Source organism: Vigna unguiculata, chromosome 2 (genome assembly GCF_004118075.2).
Source record: "Vigna unguiculata cultivar IT97K-499-35 chromosome 2, ASM411807v1, whole genome shotgun sequence".
Taxonomy (NCBI): domain Eukaryota; kingdom Viridiplantae; phylum Streptophyta; class Magnoliopsida; order Fabales; family Fabaceae; genus Vigna; species Vigna unguiculata.
Genome location: NC_040280.1, coordinates 13,423,172 through 13,433,892, shown reverse-complemented (window position 1 = coordinate 13,433,892; position 10,721 = coordinate 13,423,172). Strand labels below are relative to the sequence as shown.

Genomic DNA, 10,721 nt, shown 5'->3' with positions numbered 1-10,721 from the left:
AGAATGTGTGGCTAGGCAAGTCACATGTTTTGCACAATCAAACATAATACTCCCTTTGTTACCAAGTAATGCTTATTGTCTAAGGTAGTAATTAAAGGAAATCAAGATAGTGCTTTGGCCATTCAAAAGTCAGTTCTGTAATTACTAAATTGATGCAAAATTAAATGTGGTTACCCTTGACATATGTGGTCGTTTATATTTTTTTTTTTAACAATATTGATTTATGTTCCTAACTGATCCAACAACCACCAATTGCACTATCACAGAATACACACTAACCACATCACTCACAACATACAGGGCTAACCAAAATAAAGACAATAATCAACATGTAAAGGTACAAAACTGGCAATAACTGCAGATCCAAACCAGGGCAAGCAAGAGAACACGATGCTAAGATCCCTAAATATGTCTATATCGATGTGGATCCATGTATCCTTAATTATGATTTTATTTCTTAGACTTAAAAGAAAATTGAAATTTTTCTTTATTCCAAACTTAAATTCAATTTGGTATTCAAATTTTAAAAAAATGAATATAATATTTCTTATAACTCCATCGCGGTAAAAAAAATTGTGTCAAACCGCTTTTCTAGTTCACATTTGATATGTTTACCGCGTGTTTTATACATTCTAACTAAAATATCAATTTGGTATGTCATTTAATATGTGAAAGAAAATTAATGCAATTGAGTTAAAAAGTCCATTATTTATTTTTAAAGTTTAGCATCACACTGGATTTAAAATTTTAGACAAATTTTAATTTTGTATACAAATTTGAAGAGTAAAAATATATTTAACTATTAAAATATTAATTTTCTTAATAATAATTTTCTTCCCACATCTTACAATGTTAATATATATTCGATGAACAAACTAGCAACTACTAAATGAGAAATCTATCAATTGAGTCGATAAAAACTTGTAACCTTAGTTGCATTATACTAAATGAGACATTTTTATAAAATGAAACTAAGTCAAAGTTTTCCTAATATTTATTATATTCAAGTATAAATATATTATTTTTAGACAATATTATCATATTAATTTTGAATAATGAATTAAAATCATAGGAATGTATTTAGTTTCAGATATTAATAAAAGATCAAAACATACAAACTAATTTCAAAGTAAATATATATTAGACTAGATACATGTCAATCTAATTTAAATTAAGCCTTGTTCAACCCATTATATTTACTTCATTACCATTTGTGCACATGGTGATAAAAAAGTAGCGGCCCACATTAAATACTTGATTGGAATTAATCCTTTTTAAATAAGTTTCTCGATGTAGAGCTGTAAAATAATAAAGTAAAATAAATTACATTTTCAAAAGTTTCTGCAATAAAAAAATAATTTTAAGAATTTTATTCAACAAATTTTTGAAAAATTTCTTAACACCTAATATTTATTATTCTACTATTTGCAATATCTTCAGTCCCAAGTTGAATTAAAAACAAAATTAAAATGCAATTACTAATAATTGAAAATATGTGCAATGCACGTGTCAAAATACAGTTTAAAATATAGTTCTCAATGAGGATGATGGAGAAATGAACCTCCTACAAAACTTCTCTACCACAAACTGTACACCGGTAGGGTAGAAAAATGGGCTATCCAAGGAAAATTTTAGGTTAAAAAGATCGAAATATGGATTTTCTCATTTTATCATGAAACTTCACTTTCTTCCCGTGGCTCCAGCTCGTGGCTTACTTTTAACCTCAGACTCCTGTTCACATGAGAAACAAGGTTAGTCTTAAAATGGGAACAAAAATTGAAATAAACGATAGTTAATATTTACAGGACACGAATAAAGCATCCCTAAACTTAATTGTGTACCCCTCTTAAAAGCAAATTGATCATTGCTTAATCATATTCCAAGTGAAAGAATAACAATTGTTTCATTCTGTTTCACTATTTTACATTCATTCAATCTCATACATCCATTGAGTTGTTAAATATGTTCATGGAAAGATTATACAACTTAAGCATGCATGTACACATGCATAGGCATACCTGTGGTAAGTGCAAATAAATGTAGTTCTTCGGTGTAGCTGGATTGTGATTTTCTGCACCCTTGCTCCAATCATAACAAGCCTAAATAAATGAAAGGTTTCAGAACCAAATAAAATTAAACGGATGGTCCACGTTGGTATGTCAACAAAAACAAGCTAACTTTATACTTTATTTTCCAAGCAAGTTCATGAAGTTGAAGAATGAAATGTGTGCCATACGAACCAGAACAAACAAGACAAAAGACTTCAATTATATACCCAAAACATGAATCTCATGCAGTTCATACACACCAACAAATGTAGGTTTCCTTATTTATGGAATTATAGATGATAAAAATATCCTAATATGTCCATATTGATTAGGAAAAATATACTTAGAATCTACATGTTCACTCCTCTGCTAAAGAAATTTGGAATGATTTAAATAACACATTTTCTTTATTCCATCACATTATTCAAGTGGAAGGTCATGAGAAATAAAGAGAAAACAAATATAACTGTATAAAAGTAAACAAGTATGGTTCATGAAAAACAGAAAATGGAACATACCGCATAAGCAAATATGGAACCATCATTATTGAATGCACTGCAAGGTATGGGTTGACTACATCTTTGCATAGCCTGCCAAACATATTGAAGTCTTGTAAGCATATGACAATAACAACAAATACTTCAACGGATTGAACGTATATACAAGACAACATAGTACTTTCGAGATCTTCATACATTACCAACCCAATAATAAGGGCTTAAAGATCCCAAAAAGAAACACAAAGATCCAAATAGGGATACTGAAAGGAATTAATCCTTCCATTTTCTGACAAGTGATAACAGAAAAATTAGAAACTAAGTGCCCCATGGCCCCACCCTGAAAAAGAAAATTAATGGTTTGAAAGGAGAGTAACAGTAATATCTTGGTGACCAGGTGTTTAGCCATACATACAGATAGGTTACTATGAAATAGGAGCAAAAAATATTACTTTATCCAGAAATAAAAAGCAACACAAGTATATTCTGGAAATTCAAGAGATCAGTTTCAAAATGAAAGGACAAGTAAGAATAGAGTATTAAAGAAAGCAGGAACCTTGAGTCTCTGTTTACTGTCCTTGTCCCAGAAATTAAAGGAGCCATCAGATCCAGCAGTAGCAAAAGTGTGATGTATCTGAAAGCCAAGACAAAAAATCAGATCTTCTATAAAGAATATTATGATATACGGTGTACTACCGGATGAAAATTTAAGGAGTTGACTGCATATATCTCATTGTTCTCTCTGTGGCATTTAAAAGTAAAATTCTTGTTTTGTATTGCATCATCCAGGTGATGTACTCCAACCCTTCCTTCTATTGAGCCAACCTACAGAGAAACAGTGTATAGTCAATATTCCATAATGCCAGCAGTTCAAAATTTTAAAGCAAAAAATAAAATCATTTTCAGCAAATATACAACAAGGATGTAACAAAAATAACTGCAGGAAAACAACAAAAAGCATAGATGTGACAGGGGAGACTAGTTAAACTCAGAAGCGGATTGATGTTTGAATTTGTATATGTAATACAAGTCAAATAGAGTTGAAGGATAACAAGGACATGTTTAAGAGAACACAAACTGAGGGCAAGTGGAAGAAAAAGGAAAAGTGAGAAATTGAGAAAATTCAGGAGTCTCAAAGTGGTCTAATCACCAAGAGACTAAACAGGATTATGATTTGTAATCTGTGTACGCTGCAGAATACATAGGAACTATATAGGAGACTGTTGCAACATAATCAATGGAGTTGTGACAATTTATAACAGGGTTGCATCAAAAACAGAATCAAGCAATCACAAATGATAAGTACCCAAGTACTTGGGGAACCCACACTTATAAGCAAGCTACTAAGAGGGGAGAACCAAACATTTAAATACTCCACGAACATCCCATACTAGTAGATGTGATACTTAGGCTTCCCATAATACCCAAGGTTTGTGTCCCTGATGATCTGGATATCAAGAAGATGATTCTAAAGAAAGGTCACAGGTGTAGACTTAGTGAAGAGTGCATGTACAGGGAGAATCTAAAAAATAGTTATAGTTAATAAATTCCTGTACAATAAATTTTATTTTGTTTGTAAAATTTTAGAAATTAGAAAGCAAGGGGTTGCATTAGAAGGCAAAGTAGAAAGAAGAATTTTGAAGCCTATCAAGCCCAAAACAAGTATTCAAATTCTCAACCAAATGGTTGTACAAAGAGGCAAGGAGAGCATGCAAGCAAACATGAGAAGCATGACCCTATCATGAGAAACATGTCTCAATTTTAAATTTTTAAATTATTTTCCCTCCTTCAAAATTCAAACTTTTGGTCACATGTTAAGGCCATTCTAGGTTTGAATTTACATTTGATTCCTAAGTGCCTTTACATTTTACCAGGAATAGTATTTTCAGATCAAAGGTTACAAATAGCCTACTCATTCTCCTTGTAAAAGAAATTTCAAAATATATTGAATGAGATAGTTATTTCAAGAACATTTGCAGAGTGCCTTTGAAAGAGAGTTCTCTTGCTTTGGTCTTATCTTTAGATTATAGGATCAAGTGGTGAGTCAATTCAACACTTATCTTGAAGCTCCTTCATGTGGCATGGCATCCTTCATCATTCCATAAGTCCTTCTCTTTCATTCTTTTCTTTGTTTCCTTCGAGTTGCTGAGATGTTCTTGTTATTTCTCTTTTGTTTTATTTGTATTCTTATTCTAAGTTTATGTTCATCTTCTCTTTGTTAGAACCACGCTTTCACACTTGGATTTCAAGCTCAAATATTTTTAATATTCTTCATAAAAAAGCTTGGATTCAACTTTCTCAGATTTGGAGATATTTGCTACTTTGCAGAACAATTTGCAAGGAATAGCATTTCTCTATTGCCCCATTCTCTTAAAAAGGAGTATTGAGGATGACCACCTCTACCACGACATCATCCTCAATTGCTACGACTTCCTTTTCCATAAATGGATACCATTACACAAGATTCAACTTCAATAAGCAGATTTCCTTTCTTAAGAGTTAGAACACAAAGAAGTCTTGTTATCAAACTCACCACTGATAAAACTTATTGGGTACAGAGAATATGATCACAAAGATCATAGTTTGTATTCATGACAAAAAATATTATCACCATGTACAACTAGTTGAATTTCATTTTAATTTCTTCTAATGAATTAGTTTGCAAGAACATATTCACTTCAACATCAGCTTGAGCTTCCTCACATTAAAGGTCATATCATGGTTTCATTAAGAGATGCTAGCTTATTATGAAAATCATAGAGGTGTTTGCTAGGAGGATCTGTTTGCATCAGAAATAAAGTTAACTTCAGTTTCAAAGTGGTCATGGTATCCTAAGAAACCCATTATTCCATGGAGCCAGACCAACACGAATAATTCTTCAAATTAAGTCTCTCACTTGTAATAGTCGACGTAGCCAAAAAGATAGGAGCAGAACCTATTGAAGCCATTTCACAAAGGGAGAACAGTGATCAAACTTGAGATCAGACAAGAGAAACCCAAAATTCATGAGAGCATGTGTCCCACACAAATGTACGTTGGAATAGTAAAATGAGGTCAAAAACATAAATGGAAGAGTCCGGCAAGTCAAACAGAAGTGTGGTCAATTGGTTCTGACAACGAGAAGGTGGTACATGAAGGACACACACCACAATTGGAATGCGCATAGATCAGCAAATGACAAAGCGTGGATACACGCACCAGAATCGGTGTTCCTCAAGGCACACCACACCCTAACTTGTTTTAACAAAACTGTGTCAGATAGCAGAAAATATGGTAGACACAACAGTCAAGAGCCGTGACGATGATGGCGGACTTTGCCGGGAGACAATGAAGAAAACAAAGCAGGATCATACCCACTCTGATACCAACTTGAATAAGATGATAGAGCGCAGTGTACTCAACCTACAATGTTGTGGTTTTTATTGATGTATATATATAGGATACAAAAAGAGGCAAGGCATATGCCTAAAACCCTAAAGCTGGGTACAAAAATAAATATTAATAAAATAACATTACATTTCATTAGGCATTAAGTGACTCGCAAAGTAGGATTGGACCACTCTGATACCATGTTGAGAATAAGCCCAAACCAAGTGTCAAATTGTCCCATATCATAGCAGTAACAAGATTAAAAATAAACTAAAGAAGGAAACAATAAGACTTTTATTAGTGTATTTAAATGAAAGTGAGAACTGAACACATACCAAAAAACCTTGTTGATCTGGAAAAGCTGCAACACATCTTGTCTGATATTTCAGTGGAGATACAATTCTCTTGTATTCAGTCTGTTGGCATTTCAATATAAATTAGAAGAATAACAAATATCATTGACATTTATTGAAATCAATAGCTCCTTATACTTATTAAATACGTGTAAAACCCAAAAGAATAGACCACTTGAATACAAACAAATCATGTGAAAACAGCAAGTAGATTGAAAAGTAACTGTATACATATAGGAGCCATTTCACGTGGAGGATGCTTTTAATGAGAATAGGAGTAAATTTAGGTCATTCAGGCACACATGGATAGTCACTAATCTTTTAAAATAATTTTTGGATTTTAATATTGACCATGCATTGTAAGATCTAATGGTCAATACCTATTCTTCTCATTACAAAGAATAGATCCTATCCCTATTACATTACATCCCTGATATATACATAAGTATATGTATGTACACACAAAAGCACAAAAAGGGAAAATATAATGGTTAAATATGGGCATTCATATTCAAATGAGGTTGCATTTTCATGGGTTCACTTTATATTTTCAACACTCTTCAATCGCTGCGACGACCTATAAGATAAATCCTATATTTTCTCTTATTTGCTGACTCCTGAAAGAGATACTCCTATAGTGTTGGTTACTTGGTTAACAAGATATTGAGAACAATAACGCAGTGCGTACAGAACAATCTAACTAATTTTAGTGCTTTTCTAAGGTGTAATAATACTGAGTAAAGTTCAGATGATCCAGATCCGGTTCCTGTAAAGTGCATGCAGTGCGCACAAGTGAAGGTGGCAATGTAATATTGTGTTGTGCAAATTCTTGTAGAAATCTAAACCATTATACTTGCAAGGAGCGGAAGTGCCAAAAACAGATAATGCATATTTCACATGATGCAACAAAATCACACACTGGCCAATGGAAAAACAGAGACTTGGGGCAGCACATGCGAAATGTGGAAAATAGGCCAAAGATTTGGAGGGTGCACCATAGCAAAATTAGCAACAGAATTAAGGATATTCAGCTGGCAGGGGTGGCAGGGCTTGACTTGTAATCAATTAGTTATAAAGAATAAGAGGAAGGAGGGAAGGGTTGGCACGGGATTTAGTTATTGAGAAGAGTGAGATCACTGAGAATATTCTCTAGTGTGGGGATACTGTGGGTTTGGGCTGATAAGACACCACTTTCAGATTATCTTTCATTTCCTGTTATTTTATTGTTCTAAAATATCAATCACAGTAACATGCAGTGAAGATTGCACTTCTGAACCTATATATCACTAGCACTCATGTTACACAAATTAGACAACAGTAATAGAATTTCTAGTTGAAAAATTCACATCATAAGCATAAAAGTAAAAATTACATTACGATGCCAACCTATTTCATTCAAACCTACAAACAACACAGAAAAATAATTTAGAAAGAAGAATGAAAGATTACCTGAGGATTTTGCAAGTTGAATACAATCAGATTTCTATCTGCAGTTCCCACAACCATCAGAGGATGTTTGACTGTTATTGCATAACACCGATCAGGAAGTTGTTGTGTATGCACTGGATTTGGCTGCCTTGTATCCCAATACCTAAAATAAGGAAAGTACAGTTTAAAATAATTTACTAACTAGTTAAAACTTCAACATAACCCGCCACACATGTAACATGAAAAGGGACTAGTACAAAAAATCCCATTTTTTACTACTAGAAGTTCTCAATACAAGTTTCTCAATGTTATCCAGATAAATAATCATAAACTTCTAAAGCATAATAAAACAAAAGGAGGAAGAATGGTCATTCGCCAAAGCCTCACACCAAGATCCAAGTATTTAGTAATGATGCATAAAATGGTTACTATATCTAAACTTCACTTTCAGCAAGTTCATGAAAAAACAGAAAGTGACAATATTCGGAGATACTGTTCCAAATGAATCCAAACATACTGATATATACATTTCATAATGACAGTTATTCTATTTGTATGCTTCCTAGCCTATCCTAGTCCTAATAATATACAAATACACACTACAATGTTCGTAATCGAGCATGCAATAAATGGCCACCCTACCAATAGTTTTCAAATGATCATAGCATGCGTCACATTTAACTAGTGCCATTTACATACAATACGGGCTACGTTGTTGTACATTTAAACTCTACTAGCTAGAACAACATTCATCTGAACTAGGCATAGCAACCCACACTAGGATCATTGTTGAGAGAAATTTTATTTAATTAAGAGGCGTACACTTTAGAGTGACAAAGGGAAGACCAAGGGCCTAAGCTCCTCAAGGTAAAACACTCTTTTGCCCATTTATACACCAAACCTAAAGAACGGCAATGTTTATTACTACCATCTCCAGTGCAGACATAAGCCTCCTAATCCCCTGCCAACCTAAAATACGAACTAATTGTCATGTCACTTCAGCTAGCTCAATCTAGAGACCCTCTTAAAGCGTGCTCACCTTACTGGACAAAATAAAATGTTCTTTCATACCAACTTACTGAGACATGTCATCCTTCTACAATAATAACACAACATCACTTAGAAACCCTCTAACTTTCAACATGCAGAAAAATAGTAAAGATGCATACTTCAGGGTCTTGTCCCAGCTTCCAGTAGCTAAAAGATTCATCTCCGGTATCCAGGCAAGATCTTTCACAGGTGCATCGTGCATCGCAACAGTCATTGGTTGTCCACCAGAAGTAAGTGGCCACATCTTGACCTGCTTGTCGCAGCCCCCAGAAAAAACGGTTGTTCCATCATCCTTCCAAGCAGAGCACAAAACCTACACAAATAAAACAAACAGCAGAATCAAAATGTGCCCCAAACAACAATAATTAACAATAATCCATTTTTTCTAATATAACCTATTTGGAGTTCAAATTCATTACCGGCTGGTCATGAGAAATGGAAGCCTTGGGAGTACTGGAGACAACAGTCCCATTCCTTGTTATCTCCCAACAACGAACCTATCAAATTAGAAACTCACAGAAAATTAGAAACAAGGTTTAGCATTTAGGATAGAGATGTCAACGGGTCGAACAACCCACGACCCGATCCATGATAAAAAAATTCACCCATCCAACGAGTAATCACCCAATTTAAATTCAAATAAAAATAAAAATAAATTAAATAAAATTTTGATTTTAATTAAATTTATTTAATAATATAAATTAATTTTAATTTTAATTAAAATTAATTTAGTAAAATATAAATATTAATTTAAATTAAATTAAATTTTAATTTTAATTAAATTTAACTTAATACATTATAAATTAAATTAAATATAAATTATGTTTTAATTCTTTTGCATAAAAATAAATTATCATAATTTTTTTATAAAATATAAATTAAATTTTAATTTTAATTGAATTGAATTTAGTAAAACATAAATCAATTTTTCATTTTTAATTTTTTTCAAAATTTCTCTAAATACATAAACCTGTCTCTTCCTACCGATTTATATTTGGATACTAAAATTAACACGATATTTAAAAACATGAATAATTTAAATTTTTAGACATTTCTTTATTAAAAAATATTAAAAAATATTAAAAAATATTAAAAAAAGTAAAATAATATAAAAATTAAGGTAAAGATTTGATCCATAAATGGTAAAGAAATGTGTTAACATGAATATATAAATAAGTTGTAACTAAATTTAATTATTAATTTTATTTCTAATTTTATTTCATATGAAAAAAGAAAAAATTGGATCATTAAGAAAATTAAATTGAATCAAAATGACAAATAAAAGAACTAAATGAAAACCATTATCTGACATGTGATATCAGAAATTAACGTCTAATTAATAAAAAGACGGAAACGATCGAATTAAATAATTTTAAAAAATTAAAAAATTAAATTGAATTTAAAAAAATAAAGAATTAAAAGAAAATAAAATCAATATATTAAAAGATTAAATCACTTATTAAGTCATAATAAAAATAAATAAATTTAGAGACCGAGAAGAGGAAACCTGATTATCCCATGAAGTAGCGATGAGGAAATTGGCCTTGGAACTGAATGAAAGACTGGAAATTGAATCAGAGGGCGGTTGGACTACCTGAAATTATCATTTTCGGGGGCAAAAAGCACTGAACAAAGAATGTGACGAACGTTGAAGTATGGGAATATTGTTATTATTATTACCTCAAAGGATTTGTTGGGATTGATATTTGCGGCTCCAGAGGTGGACATTGTGATCAATGTACAGAGGGAGAAATTGAGGAGTGGAAAAGGAGAATGAAAGGTTTTAACTAAAATCAAATGTGCTACCGTGTATAGGGTTCACACAAGTAGCTATATATACATAAAAGAATATCAGATTTTGTTGTTAATTCTTTTATTTTTAATTGGGTTAAATATGATTTTGGTCCCTCAAGTTTCAGTGAAATTTAGAATTAGTCTCTCTTTAAAACTTTCGACCAATTTAGTCCTTCATCTTT

General features: G+C 32.0%; 1 protein-coding gene across 1 annotated transcript; it reads right to left on the bottom strand.

Annotated features, from left to right (window-relative positions):
* Positions 1 to 1,447: 1,447 nt before the first annotated feature.
* Positions 1,448 to 10,488, bottom strand: LOC114173618 (protein RAE1-like). Its single transcript, XM_028058106.1, has 11 exons — positions 10,426 to 10,488; positions 10,253 to 10,339; positions 9,165 to 9,242; positions 8,865 to 9,058; positions 7,717 to 7,858; positions 6,250 to 6,330; positions 3,242 to 3,370; positions 3,102 to 3,179; positions 2,567 to 2,638; positions 2,019 to 2,099; positions 1,448 to 1,731 (listed from the first exon to the last, which is right to left on the bottom strand). Exons 1-11 carry the CDS (start codon positions 10,471 to 10,473, stop codon positions 1,681 to 1,683), a joined length of 1,041 nt encoding a protein of 346 aa, XP_027913907.1. The 5' UTR covers positions 10,474 to 10,488; the 3' UTR covers positions 1,448 to 1,680.
* Positions 10,489 to 10,721: the final 233 nt, after the last annotated feature.

What these genes read in the sequence shown, in the direction of transcription:
- LOC114173618 (XM_028058106.1), bottom strand. Translation starts at nt 10,473, where the DNA reads ATGTCCACCTCTGGAGCCGCAAATATCAATCCCAACAAATCCTTTGAG. An exon ending in TCAACTTGCAAAATCCTCAG is followed by an intron (nt 6,331 to 7,716) that starts GTAATCTTTCAT and finishes AAATGCCAACAG; the next exon opens with ACTGAATACAAGAGAATTGT. An exon ending in TTTATTTGCACTTACCACAG is followed by an intron (nt 1,732 to 2,018) that starts GTATGCCTATGC and finishes TCATGTGAACAG; the next exon opens with GAGTCTGAGGTTAAAAGTAA.